The sequence below is a fragment of the Vigna unguiculata genome, chromosome 5 (genome assembly GCF_037176805.1).
Source record: "Vigna unguiculata cultivar grain cowpea cultivar isolate G323 ecotype 2 chromosome 5, ASM3717680v1, whole genome shotgun sequence".
Taxonomy (NCBI): domain Eukaryota; kingdom Viridiplantae; phylum Streptophyta; class Magnoliopsida; order Fabales; family Fabaceae; genus Vigna; species Vigna unguiculata.
The window spans coordinates 43,625,945-43,648,785 of record NC_140796.1 but is presented as its reverse complement, the minus strand read 5'-3'; the positions used below and the strand labels follow the sequence as shown (position 1 = coordinate 43,648,785).

Here is a 22,841-nt window from a genome sequence, read left to right as displayed (position 1 = left end):
ATGAGGTATAAGCCCTCAAAATTTGTGGGAAAATCTTCTCCAGGTGAAGCCGATGCTTGGCTTAAGGAGTGCGAGAAAATCTGCCGGGTGATTGATTGCACAGACGCTCAAAAACTGTCATTTATATCCTTCTTGTTGATAGCCGATGCAGAATACTAGTGGGCAGACATGCAGCAGCTCATGCAGACTAGGGGGAGGAGGTGACATGGACTTCCTTCAGGGAGAGATTTATGGAGAAATACTTTCCAGCTAGTGCCAAGCATGAGAGGGAGGCAGAATTCCTCACGTTCCAACAGGGGAACCTGACTGTGCAGGCATACACAAACAAATTCGAGTATTTGGCCAGGTTCTACACACCTACTATTATCGAGGAGTGGAGATGTCAGAAATATGAGGGCGGGCTGAAACACGAGCTCCGCCGCTTTATTGTACCTCTCCGGATCAAGGAGTTCCCAGTTTTAGTGGAGCAGGCAAAGGCCGTAAAGCAGCTGGAAATGGGGCCCAACAAAGGGGCTCGACCACAGAAGACGACCTCTGATTTACGGCAGCAAAAGAAGCCGTATGATAGGCCACAGAGGTCGGCTAGGAAACTACAGTGCTACAACTGTGGTGGGGAGCATTATCAAAGGGATTGTCCAAAACCCTCAGGCAGTTCTAGTGGTGGTGGTGGTAGCACTTGCAAGTGCTACGTTTGTGATCAGACGGGCCATTTTGCACGGCACTGCCCGAATAAGAAACTAGCTGGAGGTGCACCAGCGAAGAAACCAGTAGGGGATCGACCTAGAGCCCCTGGTCGTGTTTTTGCCTTGACGACTACCGAGGTCGCCCAGCCAGGTAACTTAGTACAAACCACTTGCTTGTTATTTAACCATGAGGTTGTTGTGTTGTATGACTCGGGAGCTACCCATTCATTCGTATCCAATGAATGTGTGAGGAGGATCGGTTTAGTGATGCGAGAGCTGGCGTGCAAGTTGATAGTCGCGACACCAACATCTGGAGAGGTATCCACCACGTTTGTTTGTGTGGGATGCCCTATAGAGGTGGCAGGCCGCAGGTTCAAGGTCAATCTCATATGCTTACCAATGGAGGGGTTAGATGTCATTCTGGGTATGGATTGGTTGGCCAGCAACCATGTGGTGATTGATTGTGGGCAACGTAGGGTGGTGTTTCCAGATGCAGAAGGACTGGAATTGATATCATCCAATCAGGCAGAGAAAGAGATTGAGGCAGGGGCTACATGTTTTATGATAGTAGCTCAGATGGAGAAGAAGAGTACTGCAGAGAAGATTAGTTTGATTCCTGTGGTAGATGAATATGCCGATGTCTTCCCTAATGAAATCCCAGAGTTACCACCAAGCAGGGATGTGGATTTCACCATTGATCTCATCCCTGGGGCTGGCCCAGTATTTATGGCACCATATCGGATGGCACCAGCTGAGTTGGCAGAGCTGAAGAAGTAGATTGATGATCTGCTTGAGAAGAACTTTATTCGACCGAGTGCGTCGCCATGGGGGGCGCCGGTTTTACTTGTGAAAAAGAAGGATGGCAGCTCCAGGTTGTGTGTTGACTACCGACAACTGAATAAGTTGACAATTAAGAATAAGTACCCGTTGCCGAGGATTGATGATCTACTAGACCAGTTGAGGGGAGCAGCTGTGTTCTCCAAGATTGACTTGAGGTCTGGATACCATCAGATCTTCGTCAAACCAGAAGATGTGCAGAAGACTGCATTCAGGTCTCGCTACGGGCACTATGAGTATGTAGTGATGTCATTTGGAGTGACGAATGCGCCTGCTATATTCATGGACTACATGAATAGGATATTTCGACCGTATCTGGATCAGTTTGTCATTGTATTCATTGACAACATGCTGATATATTCTGAGAGTAAAGAAGAACATGTAGATCATCTGCAAGTGGTATTGGAGGTACTTAGAGAGCATAAGCTTTATGGGAAACTATCGAAGTGTGAGTTTTGGCTTGATGAGGTGCAGTTCTTGGACCATGTGATCTCAGCTCAAGGAATCTCGGTGGACCCAGCAAAGATTGAAACGGTGTTGAAGTGGGAAAGCCTGCAAACTGTGACTGAGGTGAGAAGTTTCTTGGGCCTGGCAGGGTATTACAGGCGCTTTATGGAAGGATTCTCCAAGATGGTGAGTCCATTGACTCAACTCACCAGGAAGGACCAACCCTTTTCTTGGACAGACGAGTGCGAGGTTTGTTTTGAGGATATGAAGAGGAGATTGACCACTGCACCTATCTTAGCTATCCCAAACACAGCCAAGAGGTTTGAAGTGTACTGTGATGCTTCCTACCAAGGTTTGGGGTGTGTGTTGATGCAAGAGAAACGACCTGTTGCTTATGCATCTCGCCAGCTGAAGGTACACGAAAAGAACTACCCTACGCATGATTTGGAGTTGGCTGCGGTAGTTTTTGCTCTCAAGACGTGGAGGCATTACTTGTATGGTTCGCAGTTTCAAGTGTTCAATGATCATAAAAGTTTGAAGTACTTATTTGATCAGAAAGAGCTGAATATGAGACAGAGGCGTTGGATGGAGTATTTAAAAGATTATGATTTCGAGCTTCTATACCATCCAGGTAAAGCCAATGTAGTTGTTGATGCTCTGAGTCGGAAGAGGGTTCATATGTCTGCTATGATGATGGAGTTGGAGCTTATAGAGAAACTGCGAGATATGAACTTGAATCTGTACACAGGTGTTGATCACATATGGTGTAGTATGTTGCAAATCACTAATGAGTTCTTGAATGAAGTCAGGGAGGAACAGGGTAAAGATCAAGAATTGCAGCAGATTGTGAGTGAGTTAGGCACCGAGAAGAGAAAAGACTTTAGGATGGGCAGAGATGGTATCCTGAGATTCAGAGAGAGGGTGTGTGTACCTCGCAGTTAGGTTTTGAGAAAGATGCTCTTGGATGAAGGGCATAAGAGTTGTCTTCGCATACACCCAGGTATGACTAAGATGTATAAGGACTTGAAAGCGACGTTCTGGTGGACGGGTATGAAGACTGATGTAGCCGACTATGTTGCCTCTTGTTTAGTATGCCAGAAGGCGAAAATTCAGCACCAGAGGCCGGGTGGTACGTTGGAGCCTCTTGACATTCCCTAGTGGAAATGGGACAGCATTTCCATGGATTTTGTCACGCACTTGCCACGGTCTGTGAGAGGACATAACTCGATCTGGGTTATTGTAGACAGATTAACGAAGTGTGCTCATTTCCTACCGATAAATCAGAAGATGACATTAGATAAGTTGGCAAAGTTATATGTCAGGGAGATCGTTAGACTTCATGGTGTGCCAGCGAGTATTGTGTCGGATAGGGATCCAAGGTTCACATCCAGGTTTTGGCAGTCTTTGCAGAATGCCTTAGGCACGCAGCTGAGAATGAGCTCGGCATATCACCCTCAGACTGATGGGCAATCTGAGAGGACCATACAATCACTGGAAGATCTACTGAGGACTTGTGTGTTGGATCACCTGGGTACGTGGAGTGATTTGTTGCCCTTGGTGGAGTTCACGTACAATAATAGCTACCATTCCAGCATTGGGATGGCACTATATGAGGCACTGTATGGTAGGAGATGCAGAACTCCGCTGTGTTGGAAGTAGGATGGAGAATCTGTGGTGCTCGGGCCAGAGTTCCTACAGCAGACTACCGAGAGGGTAAGAGTGATACAGGATCGAATGCGAGCAACCCAGAGTCGGCAGAAATCCTACGCCGATAAGAGAAGGAGGCCACTCGAGTTCGAGGCTGGTGACCATGTGTTCCTCAGGGTCACACCTACAGCAGGTATTGGGAGAGCTCTGAAATCGAGGAAGTTGACTCCTCGGTTCATTGGCCCGTATCAGATTACGAGACGGATCGGACCAGCCGCGTACGAGATTGCCTTGCCACCACACTTGGCAAATCTACACAACGTCTTCCATGTTTCATAATTGAGGAAGTACGTGGCAGATCCTAGTCATGTGCTGGAGCAGGATGATGTACAAGTGCGTGAGGATTTGACTATGGGAGTTGGACCGGTGAGAATCTTGGATTCTCAAGTGAAGCAACTCAAAGGGAAGGAGATCAGAACGGTGAAGGTGCTCTGGGATAAGGCAACTCAGGAAATGACATGGGAGATGGAGGATGTCATGAGGAAGACTTATCCACATCTTTTCACTAGTAAGTTCTCTTTTTCGAGGACGAAAAATTTTAAAGGTGGAGGTAATGTAAAACCTGCGAATTTAATTAATTAAATAATAAATGCGGGAGGCTAGTGCATTTATGACATTAATTTCTTTTATGTATGACGTGGAAAAGTACTAGCTCAAATGGTTGAGAGTACTTTGATTGTGTGTGAGGACTTGGGTTCGAGTCCTAAGAATGCCAATTATGTGTATTTTGTTATTAAAGTTTTTATAATATGTTGGGCCACACTCAGTATGAGATAATGTTGGAATTGTATGTGTTAGCAAGAAACATGGGTTGGCCTGATGGTTTAGAGTTGATACTACTTTGGCATGGTGTGGGTTTGAACCAGGTGGACTCAAATTTAACTTCTTTTTTTGCTAAAAGGTTGTATGGCTGAATATGAATAGATGAGAGAGACCTTAGCAGAAGGGGGTAGCTAAAAAAGGGGCTGAAAAACTATTAAGTGATGGGCCTTGAATAGAAATCAAAGTTAATTCACGTTTTTTTTAATTAACAAATTAGTAAGACCTATAAAAGGCAAAATCTGAAAGGAGAATAGGGTTTTGGAAGGCTGTTTTCTGAGAAGCTTAGAGGAAGTGCAAAAATTAAGAGTGAACAGTGAGGTCTGAAGCGATCCAGAGCCTTTGGGAGAGAAGCTAAGAGAGGGCATTGGTGTTCCGGGAAAGGTTCCCAAAAATCAAGTTTTAAGCGAGGAAATTCTAGGTTAGGGGAGCTAAACCTGTAAATTGTATGCTTGGTTGAATTTGAATGATTGTGATGATATAATGCTATGAATTTCGTGCTCTCTATGCGGTGAATTGGGGGTTTGGGTGTTGAGTACTGTTCTATTGGGATTTTACCTAATTACATGTGTATGAAGGGTATTTTGTATTGAGTGTGCTGCTGTTGTGAAATTTTGGGGTTATAGGTTTCAATGTGTCTAAAGTATGTTGTTTTGGTTTTGCAATGTGATCAAATTGGATGGGCATATTTTGGGAGTGTGTTGGATTACTAGTGCAGAATGTGCGTGCGTGAATCAGTGTCAAAACCTGCAATTCTCACTCAGGCGAGTCAGGCTCGCCTAGGCGAGATATGCAGGGACGCGTATCCTCTGCTTGCTCGTGGCCATCGCTCGGGCGAAGAGTTTTGGAGTTTGGGCGAGGGCTCATCTCGCTTAGGCGAGTGAGACTCGCCTAAGCGAGAAATCGCAGGCATTTGTGTGGTTTGCTTGAACAACTCGCGCAAGCGAGGTTGATGGTTGCTTTGGGCGAAAGTACGTCTCGCCCAGGCGAGACCCTCTCGCCTAAGCGAGATCGCGAGGGAAGGTTTGTGGTGTTGAGGAACTCGTCGCCTAGATGAGGCACTTTTATTCTGGGCGAACGAGAGTATCGCCCAAGCCAGCATGAGCTCGCTTAAGCGAGAACACGTAGGTTGCAATGGTTCTGGATGCTTGTACACGTTGGGGGTCTAGCTATGAGAGGTGGGCTGTAATGGTTAAACAAAGTTTCTATTTAAGCAAGCAAGGGCGAAGAGGTACGACTAAGGGAGATGTATCTGCTGTGGTTATAAGTCGAGATGAAACTTGTGAGAGGTGTTCTACATGGCTTTTGAAATATCTTCTTGGTGGGCTTGCTGGTGTTCCATGGGTTGTGGCCCAGAACGTATCCTTGAGTTGTGGCTCGGGATAGGGGTTAAGCACGTGGCATTCTATGGGTTGTAGCCCGGAATGACTTCCCTCGAGTTGTGGCTCGGGATAGCGGATGAACACGAGGAACTTTGAGTTGTGGCTCGGGTTGGCGAGTGTGCCAGTGTGAGTGTGTTGGTTGTGGACAGTACGGATGGGTCCAATGGATTGCCCTCCTCAGTGGTTGTTGACGAGTTTGGTAGTCCTGGGACGTTACGGACTATGTTGGTATTTGGGAACTCCACCTGGCGTTACGGTGTGTGATCCGTAGCATGATTTTCGCACGTGCTCTATCGGTTGTGGCCGATAGGTGTGGCAGCAAGGCACCTTTAGATACTTACTAGAAGAGGTAGAACACTACTAACATGGTTGTGGCCATGTGAAAGAAATGGAACGAGGTTCCTTGATGTACTTAATATACATGGCGGTGGCCATGTGGAGGGAAGGTAACGAGTCTTCCACTAGGTGCATCGTTGTACATGGTGGTGGCCATGTGATGGAAATTGAGTAAGGTTTTGTGGGAAATGAATTGATATTCTATATGGTTGTGGACATGTAGTATAAAGAAAGAGTTTGTGTTATTTTATATTATCTGTATCGTTTATACAAGTATATGTATGTTTGGTATATTTTTGTGTGTTTCAACTGTTAGCTCACCCTATCTGCTTGTGTTTGGCGATGATCGTGTACGCGGTACATGTGAGCAGGTGATGATGCAGGTGGAGCTGGTGAGACTTAGCTGTGGAGAGGGGATGATTAGGGGAATATTTATGTTCACGTTTTTGTCATTCTCTTTTGAAATATGATGTAAAGGCTCATGGCCTATTTGATTAAACTCACAGTTTTGTATTTCTGGATTTTCTGGTAATTTAATGAACTTTTACATTTCCCGTGTTTTGGGAAACGAGGTATTACTATTAAAGGAGATTTTTAATAAATGATGCTGGCGTAATATTTTCTATTTTATTTTATTAAATTCGTAATATCCGGTCGGGATGTTACATTTGGTATCATAGAATTGTTTTCAAAATGATTTTTGGGGTCTGTGTGGAGTGAGCTTACCGTGTGTGTGTGCTTGTGAGATCATTATGATCATTGTTTGTTATCTGACCTTTAGTATGTAGTTTTAACCAAGCTGTTTGATGTGAACAGTTATATGTGGCGTGCTCAAGCTATGGCAAATAGGAGGAGGAATAATGCTGGGCCGATGAGATCGCGCAGGCGATACATCGGATGGTAGATGCGATGCAGCCCATTGCAGCGCAACCTCGAGCCGTGGTAGCACCCACACGTTCAATGTCTGTGGAGGATTTTATGAGGTATAAGCCCTCAAAATTTGTGGGAAAATCTTCTCCAGGTGAAGCCGATGCTTGGCTTAAGGAGTGCGAGAAAATCTGCCGGGTGATTGATTGCACAGACGCTCAAAAACTGTCATTTATATCCTTCTTGTTGATAGCCGATGCAGAATACTAGTGGGCAGACATGCAGCAGCTCATGCAGACTAGGGGGAGGAGGTGACATGGACTTCCTTCAGGGAGAGATTTATGGAGAAATACTTTCCAGCTAGTGCCAAGCATGAGAGGGAGGCAGAATTCCTCACGTTCCAACAGGGGAACCTGACTGTGCAGGCATACACAAACAAATTCGAGTATTTGGCCAGGTTCTACACACCTACTATTATCGAGGAGTGGAGATGTCAGAAATATGAGGGCGGGCTGAAACACGAGCTCCGCCGCTTTATTGTACCTCTCCGGATCAAGGAGTTCCCAGTTTTAGTGGAGCAGGCAAAGGCCGTAAAGCAGCTGGAAATGGGGCCCAACAAAGGGGCTCGACCACAGAAGACGACCTCTGATTTACGGCAGCAAAAGAAGCCGTATGATAGACCACAGAGGTCGGCTAGGAAACTACAGTGCTACAACTGTGGTGGGGAGCATTATCAAAGGGATTGTCCAAAACCCTCAGGCAGTTCTAGTGGTGGTGGTGGTAGCACTTGCAAGTGCTACGTTTGTGATCAGACGGGCCATTTTGCACGGCACTGCCCGAATAAGAAACTAGCTGGAGGTGCACCAGCGAAGAAACCAGTAGGGGATCGACCTAGAGCCCCTGGTCGTGTTTTTGCCTTGACGACTACCGAGGTCGCCCAGCCAGGTAACTTAGTACAAACCACTTGCTTGTTATTTAACCATGAGGTTGTTGTGTTGTATGACTCGGGAGCTACCCATTCATTCGTATCCAATGAATGTGTGAGGAGGATCGGTTTAGTGATGCGAGAGCTGGCGTGCAAGTTGATAGTCGCGACACCAACATCTGGAGAGGTATCCACCACGTTTGTTTGTGTGGGATGCCCTATAGAGGTGGCAGGCCGCAGGTTCAAGGTCAATCTCATATGCTTACCAATGGAGGGGTTAGATGTCATTCTGGGTATGGATTGGTTGGCCAGCAACCATGTGGTGATTGATTGTGGGCAACGTAGGGTGGTGTTTCCAGATGCAGAAGGACTGGAATTGATATCATCCAATCAGGCAGAGAAAGAGATTGAGGCAGGGGCTACATGTTTTATGATAGTAGCTCAGATGGAGAAGAAGAGTACTGCAGAGAAGATTAGTTTGATTCCTGTGGTAGATGAATATGCCGATGTCTTCCCTAATGAAATCCCAGAGTTACCACCAAGCAGGGATGTGGATTTCACCATTGATCTCATCCCTGGGGCTGGCCCAGTATTTATGGCACCATATCGGATGGCACCAGCTGAGTTGGCGGAGCTGAAGAAGTAGATTGAGGATCTGCTTGAGAAGAACTTTATTCGACCGAGTGCGTCGCCATGGGGGGCGCCGGTTTTACTTGTGAAAAAGAAGGATGGCAGCTCCAGGTTGTGTGTTGACTACCGACAACTGAATAAGTTGACAATTAAGAATAAGTACCCGTTGCCGAGGATTGATGATCTACTAGACCAGTTGAGGGGAGCAGCTGTGTTCTCCAAGATTGACTTGAGGTCTGGATACCATCAGATCTTCGTCAAACCAGAAGATGTGCAGAAGACTGCATTCAGGTCTCGCTACGGGCACTATGAGTATGTAGTGATGTCATTTGGAGTGACGAATGTGCCTGCTATATTCATGGACTACATGAATAGGATATTTCGACCGTATCTGGATCAGTTTGTCATTGTATTCATTGACAACATGCTGATATATTCTGAGAGTAAAGAAGAACATGTAGATCATCTGCAAGTGGTATTGGAGGTACTTAGAGAGCATAAGCTTTATGGGAAACTATCGAAGTGTGAGTTTTGGCTTGATGAGGTGCAGTTCTTGGACCATGTGATCTCAGCTCAAGGAATCTCGGTGGACCCAGCAAAGATTGAAACGGTGTTGAAGTGGGAAAGCCTGCAAACTGTGACTGAGGTGAGAAGTTTCTTGGGCCTGGCAGGGTATTACAGGCGCTTTATGGAAGGATTCTCCAAGATGGTGAGTCCATTGACTCAACTCACCAGGAAGGACCAACCCTTTTCTTGGACAGACGAGTGCGAGGTTTGTTTTGAGGATATGAAGAGGAGATTGACCACTGCACCTATCTTAGCTATCCCAAACACAGCCAAGAGGTTTGAAGTGTACTGTGATGCTTCCTACCAAGGTTTGGGGTGTGTGTTGATGCAAGAGAAACGACCTGTTGCTTATGCATCTCGCCAGCTGAAGGTACACGAAAAGAACTACCCTACGCATGATTTGGAGTTGGCTGCGGTAGTTTTTGCTCTCAAGACGTGGAGGCATTACTTGTATGGTTCGCAGTTTCAAGTGTTCAATGATCATAAAAGTTTGAAGTACTTATTTGATCAGAAAGAGCTGAATATGAGACAGAGGCGTTGGATGGAGTATTTAAAAGATTATGATTTCGAGCTTCTATACCATCCAGGTAAAGCCAATGTAGTTGTTGATGCTCTGAGTCAGAAGAGGGTTCATATGTCTGCTATGATGATGGAGTTGGAGCTTATAGAGAAACTGCGAGATATGAACTTGAATCTGTACACAGGTGTTGATCACATATGGTGTAGTATGTTGCAAATCACTAATGAGTTCTTGAATGAAGTCAGGGAGGAACAGGGTAAAGATCAAGAATTGCAGCAGATTGTGAGTGAGTTAGGCACCGAGAAGAGAAAAGACTTTAGGATGGGCAGAGATGGTATCCTGAGATTCAGAGAGAGGGTGTGTGTACCTCGCAGTTAGGTTTTGAGAAAGATGCTCTTGGATGAAGGGCATAAGAGTTGTCTTCGCATACACCCAGGTATGACTAAGATGTATAAGGACTTGAAAGCGACGTTCTGGTGGACGGGTATGAAGACTGATGTAGCCGACTATGTTGCCTCTTGTTTAGTATGCCAGAAGGCGAAAATTGAGCACCAGAGGCCGGGTGGTACGTTGGAGCCTCTTGACATTCCCTAGTGGAAATGGGACAGCATTTCCATGGATTTTGTCACGCACTTGCCACGGTCTGTGAGAGGACATAACTCGATCTGGGTTATTGTAGACAGATTAACGAAGTGTGCTCATTTCCTACCGATAAATCAGAAGATGACATTAGATAAGTTGGCAAAGTTATATGTCAGGGAGATCGTTAGACTTCATGGTGTGCCAGCGAGTATTGTGTCGGATAGGGATCCAAGGTTCACATCCAGGTTTTGGCAGTCTTTGCAGAATGCCTTAGGCACGCAGCTGAGAATGAGCTCGGCATATCACCCTCAGACTGATGGGCAATCTGAGAGGACCATACAATCACTGGAAGATCTACTGAGGACTTGTGTGTTGGATCACCTGGGTACGTGGAGTGATTTGTTGCCCTTGGTGGAGTTCACGTACAATAATAGCTACCATTCCAGCATTGGGATGGCACTATATGAGGCACTGTATGGTAGGAGATGCAGAACTCCGCTGTGTTGGAAGTAGGATGGAGAATCTGTGGTGCTCGGGCCAGAGTTCCTACAGCAGACTACCGAGAGGGTAAGAGTGATACAGGATCGAATGCGAGCAACCCAGAGTCGGCAGAAATCCTACGCCGATAAGAGAAGGAGGCCACTCGAGTTCGAGGCTGGTGACCATGTGTTCCTCAGGGTCACACCTACAGCAGGTATTGGGAGAGCTCTGAAATCGAGGAAGTTGACTCCTCGGTTCATTGGCCCGTATCAGATTACGAGACGGATCGGACCAGCCGCGTACGAGATTGCCTTGCCACCACACTTGGCAAATCTACACAACGTCTTCCATGTTTCATAATTGAGGAAGTACGTGGCAGATCCTAGTCATGTGCTGGAGCAGGATGATGTACAAGTGCGTGAGGATTTGACTATGGGAGTTGGACCGGTGAGAATCTTGGATTCTCAAGTGAAGCAACTCAAAGGGAAGGAGATCAGAACGGTGAAGGTGCTCTGGGATAAGGCAACTCAGGAAATGACATGGGAGATGGAGGATGTCATGAGGAAGACTTATCCACATCTTTTCACTAGTAAGTTCTCTTTTTCGAGGACGAAAAATTTTAAAGGTGGAGGTAATGTAAAACCTGCGAATTTAATTAATTAAATAATAAATGCGGGAGGCTAGTGCATTTATGACATTAATTTCTTTTATGTATGACGTGGAAAAGTACTAGCTCAAATGGTTGAGAGTACTTTGATTGTGTGTGAGGACTTGGGTTCGAGTCCTAAGAATGCCAATTATGTGTATTTTGTTATTAAAGTTTTTATAATATGTTGGGCCACACTCAGTATGAGATAATGTTGGAATTGTATGTGTTAGCAAGAAACATGGGTTGGCCTGATGGTTTAGAGTTGATACTACTTTGGCATGGTGTGGGTTTGAACCAGGTGGACTCAAATTTAACTTCTTTTTTTGCTAAAAGGTTGTATGGCTGAATATGAATAGATGAGAGAGACCTTAGCAGAAGGGGGTAGCTAAAAAAGGGGCTGAAAAACTATTAAGTGATGGGCCTTGAATAGAAATCAAAGTTAATTCACGTTTTTTTTAATTAACAAATTAGTAAGACCTATAAAAGGCAAAATCTGAAAGGAGAATAGGGTTTTGGAAGGCTGTTTTCTGAGAAGCTTAGAGGAAGTGCAAAAATTAAGAGTGAACAGTGAGGTCTGAAGCGATCCAGAGCCTTTGGGAGAGAAGCTAAGAGAGGGCATTGGTGTTCCGGGAAAGGTTCCCAAAAATCAAGTTTTAAGCGAGGAAATTCTAGGTTAGGGGAGCTAAACCTGTAAATTGTATGCTTGGTTGAATTTGAATGATTGTGATGATATAATGCTATGAATTTCGTGCTCTCTATGCGGTGAATTGGGGGTTTGGGTGTTGAGTACTGTTCTATTGGGATTTTACCTAATTACATGTGTATGAAGGGTATTTTGTATTGAGTGTGCTGCTGTTGTGAAATTTTGGGGTTATAGGTTTCAATGTGTCTAAAGTATGCTGTTTTGGTTTTGCAATGTGATCAAATTGGATGGGCATATTTTGGGAGTGTGTTGGATTACTAGTGCAGAATGTGCGTGCGTGAATCAGTGTCAAAACCTGCAATTCTCACTCAGGCGAGTCAGGCTCGCCTAGGCGAGATATGCAGGGACGCGTATCCTCTGCTTGCTCGTGGCCATCGCTCGGGCGAAGAGTTTTGGAGTTTGGGCGAGGGCTCATCTCGCTTAGGCGAGTGAGACTCGCCTAAGCGAGAAATCGCAGGCATTTGTGTGGTTTGCTTGAACAACTCGCGCAAGCGAGGTTGATGGTTGCTTTGGGCGAAAGTACGTCTCGCCCAGGCGAGACCCTCTCACCTAAGCGAGATCGCGAGGGAAGGTTTGTGGTGTTGAGGAACTCGTCGCCTAGATGAGGCACTTTTATTCTGGGCGAACGAGAGTATCGCCCAAGCCAGCATGAGCTCGCTTAAGCGAGAACACGTAGGTTGCAATGGTTCTGGATGCTTGTACACGTTGGGGGTCTAGCTATGAGAGGTGGGCTGTAATGGTTAAACAAAGTTTCTATTTAAGCAAGCAAGGGCGAAGAGGTACGGCTAAAGGAGATGTATCTGCTGTGGTTATAAGTCGAGATGAAACTTGTGAGAGGTGTTCTACATGGCTTTTGAAATATCTTCTTGGTGGGCTTGCTGGTGTTCCATGGGTTGTGGCCCAGAACGTATCCTTGAGTTGTGGCTCGGGATAGGGGTTAAGCACGTGGCATTCTATGGGTTGTAGCCCGGAATGACTTCCCTCGAGTTGTGGCTCGGGATAGCGGATGAACACGAGGAACTTTGAGTTGTGGCTCGGGTTGGCGAGTGTGCCAGTGTGAGTGTGTTGGTTGTGGACAGTACGGATGGGTCCAATGGATTGCCCTCCTCAGTGGTTGTTGACGAGTTTGGTAGTCCTGGGACGTTACGGACTATGTTCGTATTTGGGAACTCCACCTGGCGTTACGGTGTGTGATCCGTAGCATGATTTTCGCACGTGCTCTATCGGTTGTGGCCGATAGGTGTGGCAGCAAGGCACCTTTAGATACTTACTAGAAGAGGTAGAACACTACTAACATGGTTGTGGCCATGTGAAAGAAATGGAACGAGGTTCCTTGATGTACTTAATATACATGGCGGTGGCCATGTGGAGGGAAGGTAACGAGTCTTCCACTAGGTGCATCGTTGTACATGGTGGTGGCCATGTGATGGAAATTGAGTAAGGTTCTGTGGGAAATGAATTGATATTCTATATGGTTGTGGACATGTAGTATAAAGAAAGAGTTTGTGTTATTTTATATTATCTGTATCGTTTATACAAGTATATGTATGTTTGGTATATTTTTGTGTGTTTCAACTGTTAGCTCACCCTATCTGCTTGTGTTTGGCGATGATCGTGTACGCGGTACATGTGAGCAGGTGATGATGCAGGTGGAGCTGGTGAGGCTTAGCTGCGGAGAGGGGATGATTAAGGGAATATTTATGTTCACGTTTTTGTTATTCTCTTTCGAAATATGATGTAAAGGCTCATGGCCTATTTGATTAAACTCACAGTTTTGTATTTCTGGATTTTCTGGTAATTTAATGAACTTTTACATTTCCCGTGTTTTAGGAAACGAGGTATTACTATTAAAGGAGATTTTTAATAAATGATGCTGGCGTAATATTTTCTATTTTATTTTATTAAATTCGTAATATCTGGTCTGGATGTTACAAGAAGGCTTTGAAAAACCTAGTGTGGGTAGAGCCATAACTTTCATCAAGTGGAATCTTGAGTGATTGAGTGTTGCTACTGTTGCTAGGAGAAGTCAATCATCGTTTGTGTGATTCAAAGGAGGTGTTCATTCCTTGTGTGATTCAAGGAAGGTGTCTTCATCTCTTGTGTGATTCAAGAGAGGTGTTTTCTAAACCTAATCTTTCTTATCATTGATTGTAAGTTTGGTTTATTTTAGTGATTTAGTTAATCTTGTTTTTTAGAGATTAACAACTGGACGTAGGGTCTTTTGATTCGAACCAATATAAATACTTTGTGCAATTTTCTCTTCTCTACTCTCTTTATTTTATTGTGTTTATTAAAATAAAGGAAATAATTTTAATTGATCTTTGATATTAAAAGGCAAAATTTAAAAGCACAATTTTTATTAAGAACCTAATTCACACTCCTTGATTTTTGTCCAAACACTAAACATTCTGTTGCGCAATACCAACACTATTTCAATATATTTTATCTAGTTATTTTTTTATTTTCTAACTCATTATCAACCATATTGTAATTTTTTTCACTATAATTGTATAAATAACTTTTATTTACTACAATATAAAAATTTAATGTAATTGTCATGAATATATTTTTATCAACATCCAACATATATTGGAGTTCAAAAGATGCAAGATTTATGTTAAAATTTAATTATTATGTTTATTATTTGTTCTTTGTGTCATTTTGATCAAGTGATGTATTATAACTTTTATTAGTGTATAAAAAAGATATTCATTAGAATTTAAAAAATTGAAGTAAACAAACATTTAAAATATATTTTAATTTGAATATTTGTTTTCCTTTTATATTTTTTTAAAAATATTTTTAAATTTTATCAAATTAATGTTTGAAAATTTAATAAATGTTTTGGTTCTCATGAAATTTTATTTGGTATTTTAATCTAAAATGTAAACAATTATAATTATTTTAAAGTATTTGATATCGAATAAACAATCATCCTCCTAATATTGATTATTTGATAATATTATATTTACTTTACCGTATTTTTTTATTATTTTATGAAAATTAATTAAAATTAATATTGGAGTAGTAAGAAAACGTGTACGGGATTATACTTGTTACCTTGTCGGGATGGGGATGAGACAAAAGTTTGATACCCGTTGGATTTGGATATGGGGATAGGGATGAATTTTTTCTACGAGGATGAGTATGGGATAACGAAACTCATCCCCACCCCACCCTATTGCCATCCTTACTCGCTATCGGGTCGCTAACGAACCCATTTCTATGGCGGATGATTTTAGGGGCAGGGAGGAGCCATGGCCCCTCCAAATTTTATTTTATTTTTTAATTTTAATTAATTAATTATATATATATATATATATATATATATATATTGGAGATTTATTAAATTTTTTAATTGTAAGTAATACATTTTAAGAATTGATCAAAATTAAATTGTGTATTTTATTTATTTATTTTATAAAACACAATATTTAATATTAATAGATAATAAATAATAAAATATTTAGGTTTAATTTTTCTTTTGGTCTCTGTTTTTGTCAAAAAATTGACACTAGGACTATATTAATTACACCAATAAAGCAAATAATCTATATTAAGAGTTTCAATTTTAATGAAAGAATCATTGATCCGTTTTAATAAATTTAAAGAAATTTATCGTAAAAGACCAAATTGCATTAGTTTTTCAAAAAATTGAAACCAAATTGAGACTAAAAAACCTAGAGGACTAACTTAACATTTTTAAACAAAAACATGAATTAAAAGAGTAATTAAACCAAATATTTATTAAGATAATTTTTATTTTCATTCTTATTGTGTTTTAAGTTTTTTCACAAATTGTAATCATCTCTCACTCTCATATGTTTTCTTTTTGTTTTTGAAGAAAAAAAAAAGTTAAAAATAAACTCATTATTTTTGCTTTCATTTCTCATTTATCATCTTCCATCTTTGTCTCTTGTCTCATTTGATAATAAAAATATTATTTTTTATCTCATAAGCTTTTTGTTCATTTTTGTATGAATATAGAAAAAAAAAGTATTATGTGTTTTTTCATAACCGATCTTTAATTGTGACTTAATTATAATATATTTTTCTCGTAATAATTATGTGTCTCAATTTTTTATTAGATCATGATAAACAAATTTTAATATTATTTACAAAAAAAAAGTATATTGATAAAAAATAAAAGAATAAATTCATAGTTTAAAAGTGATAAAAAAGAAACTATTAATGAAAACAATATAGATTTTACTTCTTCAGATATTTTGAAGCATTATAATAATGATCAAATTATTTAGTAGAGAAGTCATTCTTTGAAGTATTATACTAATGATCAAATTTAATGATCTCAAAATTATATTACTTTGGCCCCTCTAACATTTTTTGTCAAGATCTGCCACTGCATTTCTAGACCCACGCATGAGATGTATATCCCTCAGCGTGAGAGGTGTGTGTTAGAAGTCTCACATTGACTAGATATAAGGCAATTTTATGATATATATGTGGAGTGCAAACCTCACCTTAAAAAGCTGGTTTGTGGGCTTGAGTTAGGCTTAAAATCCACTTCTTACCATACACGAGGTCATAAGCTATTATAATTATTTTGTAAAAAATCAATTAATTGCACTATATTGTGATATTAATTTTATTTATTTATTATATTTAAAATTGAATTTAATACTTCATTACTTTAATAATAACATTTACATTAATATAACCTATTTTTTATTATAGTTATTATTTTATTTTTATATTATTATTATTATTATTATTATTATTATTATTATTATTATCAATTATAACTATTATTATTATTATTATTATTATTATTATTATTATTATTATTATTATTATTATTATTATTATTATTATTATTATTATTATTATTATTATTATTATTATTATCAACTCCAACTATAATTATAATAATATTAATTATTATTATTAACTATAGTTATTATAATACTATAAACTATAAGTATTATTATTATCCATTATAACTAATAATTATTATTATTATCAACTTAAACTATAGTTGTAGTTATTGTTATTAATTTTTTTTTATTATTATCAGCTATTATTATCAACTATAATTATTATGATCATTATTACTATCAACTATAAATATTATTATCATTACTATTAACTATAATTATTTCTATTATTATTATTATATTATTATTAAGGACTATAATTATTATAATAGTTATAATTATTATTATTTTTATTATTATGATTTGATACACTTTTTATTTTTACTTACTAAGTAGGATCGTATTTCAATTACTTGCTTTTTTTGTTTGTTTTGTTGTTCATTTATCTTTACATTAGAACAATCATTTCAATTCCAAAAAATAGTTACTAAAACTAGTAAATTAATAAAATTGAAAAATAAGTTTATTATTATAAATAATTATTTAATTTAAAAATATAATAATTAAGAGGATAAAATTGAAAAAAAAGGACACAAAAAATGTTTATCTCTTTATATATGTAGTTGTATTTGTTGATATTGGGTGAATTTGTGATGTTTTTTATGATGTTCATAAGAAAAATGATAGCATAGAAATGTTGGAATTAAAGCAAGACATGATGTATGTGTGAGCATGATGTATGCCATGATGTATGTGTTAATTGCATCACACTTAGCTGAATAGATTAGTAGGTTATATCTATATGTATGTGATAGTTAAAAGAATTGTTGTTTTGTTGTCTCGATAGTCGACTAGGATACTAATCTAGTCAACTAGGTTAGTTCTCGAACTTGGATTTGGGCCCTGTCATAATCTAGTCAACTAGCCAACTAATCTAGTTAACTAGACTTGACTTGACAACAGCTGATAGATAAAAACATATCATTGCACCTTCTGTAGAACGAAGTTGTTCAACCCAAAGAAAGAAAGAAAAGTGTGGAATAGGTTCTTGGAGCAGTCTTGGAAGATCCTTTTGAGAAATGAATCAAGACACATCAAAGTTGGCTTGGCAAGATGAAGAAAATTCAGATTTGGAAAAGGTGTACTTAATCTAACTTCTATGTTGTGTTCTTGTGTTCTAGTACAATTTGAAACTCTTTGTTTTGTTGTTTTTTGTTTAAAGCAAGTGTGTGTTATAGCCTTGTTGTTTTTCGGTTGAAGCAAGTGTGTGGTATAACCTTGCTTGTGTGATCTTTTTGTCTTAGAGTTTAGATTTATCAAGTGTATTTGTGAATCTTGTAATTCTTGAGATATAGTGAAAATCTCTAGGTGTGGTTTGCTAGGGGAAACTAGAGGTAAATTCTACGGAATCAAACTAGTATAAATCTCTTGTGTGCTTAATCTCTTCTTCTCTATATTTTTGACATGGTATAAATGCTCCAAACATTAAGCATCCAATCACACTATTTCAATTGATTCAACAAGCAAAGATTTTATCAAAACAGTTTTGACTTGCTTGAAATTGACTAAAATTTGTTAAAACCAATTCAACCCCTTCATGGTTGTGAAATATTGCTGCATCAAAACAAACATTATTATTATTATTATTATCGTTACGCGATATTATTATAGAGATATTATTATTATTATTAGACACATTTTACTTTTATTTACTACAGGATCCTATCTCAATTAATTGCGCATTTTAATTGTTTTATTGTTTATTTTATCTCTACATTTGTATAATTGTTTGAATTAAAAAAATAGTTACTAAAAATAGTTACTAGCACTTTTTACAATTTATAATTTGACTTAAATACCTTTTTGGTCCTCATTTTCGTAGTGTTTGTTACGGATGGTCCTCATTTTGACAGAATGTTTAAAATGGTCCTCATTTTTACTAAATATTTAAAATGATCATCATTTTCGCAATTTGTGTTTTATTTAGTCCTTTTCTGTAACGCCGTTTAAATCATTAACGGAGCATTGTACAGGTGGCATAGTTTGTATTAGGGTGTGTTATGTGTAGTGTACAGGTGTAGTAATTAGATATTTGGGGATAAATAAGTGAGCTAGAGTTTTGGTAAGGAATGATGAATATCCCTTGCTGCCATACTATTGCAGCAATGAATTTCATCAATGTCAATGTTAAGGACTTCATACCAATCTGCTTCAGGAGATCCATCTACGAAGAAATATATCAATCCATTATCTTTCCAGTCAATGGTGAAGTCTTATGGGAAAGAACTCCCTACCCTGATGTCCATCCACCACATAAGAGGATCTTACCAGGAAGACCCAAGAAAAAAAGAAGGTTGGAAGAGTGAGAGTTGAGAAAGGATAACACACAAATCAGCAAAAGAGGTCATAGAAAAAAATGTAGCATATGCCGTCAAATTGGACATAACAGGAAGAATTGCCCAGATACAGATAAGCCTGTGGATGAGCAGACTGCAACACCTGCTGAGACTGCACTGGATTCCCAAACTGTTGAGAATGCACCAACTACTGAGAATGCATCAACTGCTGAAACTGCTGAGAATGCACCAACTGTTGAAACTCAAACAACTCAACCACCAATGAATGAAGTGGAGAGTCAAGTAGCACCATTACCAACACCAAAAGAACCATCTCAGCAATTTAGGATGAAATTACAGATTAGGAGGAGGCCATGATAACAACTACAAACATCTTAGTTATTTTTTGGAATTTCTGATATAGAATTTTTTTATTGATGTACTGCATTTTAACTTTCCTTAAACTTCGTTCAATTTCACTTTTGCCAAACATTGATGTAGTGCATTTTGATGAGGATGAATTAACGTTATGAATTTAATTTCTTCCAGACTTAGATCAATTTAATTTTGTTCAAGCTTATTTCAATATCACTTACTTCAACGCTCAGATTAAGATGTCATTTTGAACATGTTGGGACTAATATCAACATAATCAAACTAATTCATTTCTTTATTTAACAATAGTACAAAACAGTTTGGACTTTAAAAGATTACACACAATAACAGTACAAATAATACAATAACAACACAAGTGAATCCTATTACTAATTGCAGCCTTCTCTCAGCAACCTTCAATGACTTCTCCAAATCATTAATCTGCCTCATTTGTGTCATGATGATGACATCCTTTTCATCAACACCACCATTTGAAAAGTTGCAGCCCACATTATTGGAACCACCACTCTGTAAATCAATAAACCAAAAATTAAAACCAATTTATTATTAGCACAAAAATAAAAACAGATTGTACCCAAAATTTCTACCAATATTCTTTGGAGTTCTTGCCATCCTCAAAGCTGACATCTCTCAGCAGCTACAAATCGGGGTTAATCCATTTCTCGTTGAATCACCAATAGTGCACGAAGTGATACAACACGGTTCCCTCCAACGATTACAACTAGAGATAAAGAAAGAAGATTGAGACCGTAACATACATATATAATGAGATTGCAGGAAAAAGAAGATTGTAGCAACACCAATTGGAAATGGAGGAGCAAGATTGTCAAAACTCACCAACTGTCCAAACATTCCTTACCAAAACTCTAGCTCACTTATTTATCCCCAAATATCTAATTATCACACATGTACAGTACATGTAACACACCCTAATACAAACCGTGCCACTTGTACAATGCTCCGTTAATGATTTAAACGGCGCTACAGAAAAGGATCAAATAAAACACGAATTGCGAAAATGAGGATCATTTTAAACATTCGGTAAAAATGATGACCATTTTAAACATTCTGTCAAAATGAGGACCATCCGCAACAAACACTACGAAAATGAGGACCAAAAAGGTATTTAAACCTTTATAATTTATATTAATATTATTATTAGTATTTTTAAAGGTAAAATAAATATAGTAACAATTATATTATTATCCTTAAAATATTTGAATTAAAACAAAAAAAAATGTGCGTATAAACCTCACCTTAAAAATAAGTTTTTTGAGGTTGAGCTAGGCTCAAAGTCCACTTCATACATTGTATTAGAGCCATTGGCTAAAAAACCCTATCCTATCAAGATTTTTTGAATATTTTGTTTCACTCGCTATCAGGCCGCTAACAGACCACCCATCTCTAGACCCACAAAAGATATGTATATACCTCAACGAGAGGGTGTGTGTTGGAAGTTTCATATTGACTACATATAAGGTAATTTCATACTATATATGTGGGGTGCAAACTTCACCTTAAAAGCTGATTTTGTGGGATCGAGTTAGGCTTAAAATCCGCTTCTTACCACTCACGGGGTCGTAGGCTATTATAATTATTTAGTAAAATCAATTAACTGTATCATATTGTGATATTAATTTTATTTATTTATTATATTTAAAACCGAATTTACTACTTCATTACTTTAATAATAACATTTACAACAATATAACATAATTTTCATGATAGTTTTTATTTTATTATTATTATAATTATAACTATAATTGTTATTATTATTATTAATTATAATTATTATGATACTATCAACTATAAATATTATTATCATTATTATTAACTATAATTATTTTTATTATTATATTACTATTATTATTACTACTATTATTATTATTACTATTATTACTAATAAGAACTATAATTATTATAATAGTTATTATTATTTTTATTATTATTATTAGATACACATTTTACTTTTACTTACTATGTAGGGATCATGCTTTAATTACTTGCCATTTTTATTTGTTTTGTTGTTCATTTATCTTTATATTTGAACAATTATTTTAATTCAAAAAAATAGTTATTAAAACTAGTAAATTAATAAAACTGAAAAATTATTTTTTTATTGTAAATAACTATTTAAATTTTAAATATAATAATTAAGATGATAAAATTGAAAAAACAAAAAAAAAAACACCAAAGGTGTTTATCTATTTATATATGTAGTTGTATTATTATTAGTTTTTTTCACTATGTGATATTATAATAATAATATTATTATTACTATGATTATTATTATTATTATTATTATTATTATTATTATTATAAATAGACACATATTTTACTTTTATTTACTACGGGATCATATCTCAATTACTTAAACTTTTTAATTGTTTTGTTGTTTATTTTATCTCTATATTTGTGAAATTATTTGAATTAAAAAAATAGTTACTAAAATTAGTAAAATGATAAAACTTGTAATGTCCCATTTAATAAATAAGCTTACTTAAATAAAACATCACATAGAATATAATATAAAGAGCAACGCCACAAAGTTTAAGCATCAAGCATTACATATACAAGAAAAAACCCTATTACCTACAGTCAAAATCCGTATGTAACTCAAAAAATTTGTAGGTAAAACAGTTTTACCTACGGATTATCTATGAATAAAAATTCATAGGTAAAACAGTCGTAGCTAACATTACCTATAGATAAATTCGTAGGTAATTACCTACGGATTAATCCGTAGGTAATTTACCTATAAATATATTTGTATATAATTACCTACAAATATATATGTATGTAATTGCTTACTGATATGATCTGTAGGTAATGAATTTATTAATTTTAATTAAAATGTTTTATTGCTACAATACCTACAAAATATTGAACGATTTGAAAGTCATCATAGATGTTCAAAATAATTATTGTAATAATAAATATGGAGAATTTATAAAAAATAATTAACAATGTCATTAAACACTATACAATACAATCATCTTAATAAAAAAAATCCAACCATAAACATAATTTCTAAGAACAATTCTTTAGTAAAATTTTCAAATCATATACAATCAAACCATCTTAATAAAAAAATCCTACAAGAAACTTTTCATACAATATCTTATTGTTGACCAATGATT

General features: G+C 37.9%; 2 protein-coding genes across 2 annotated transcripts; both read left to right on the top strand.

Moving 5' to 3' along the window:
* The first annotated feature begins 230 nt into the window (after positions 1 to 230).
* Positions 231 to 1,460, top strand: LOC146886469 (uncharacterized). Its single transcript, XM_085673460.1, has one exon. The coding sequence runs from the start codon at positions 231 to 233 to the stop codon at positions 1,458 to 1,460; it is 1,230 nt and encodes a 409-aa protein (XP_085529586.1).
* A 5,959-nt stretch (positions 1,461 to 7,419) lies between these two features.
* On the top strand, positions 7,420 to 8,649 carry LOC114175159 (uncharacterized). Its single transcript, XM_028059929.2, has one exon. The coding sequence runs from the start codon at positions 7,420 to 7,422 to the stop codon at positions 8,647 to 8,649; it is 1,230 nt and encodes a 409-aa protein (XP_027915730.2).
* The last annotated feature ends 14,192 nt before the right edge of the window (positions 8,650 to 22,841 follow it).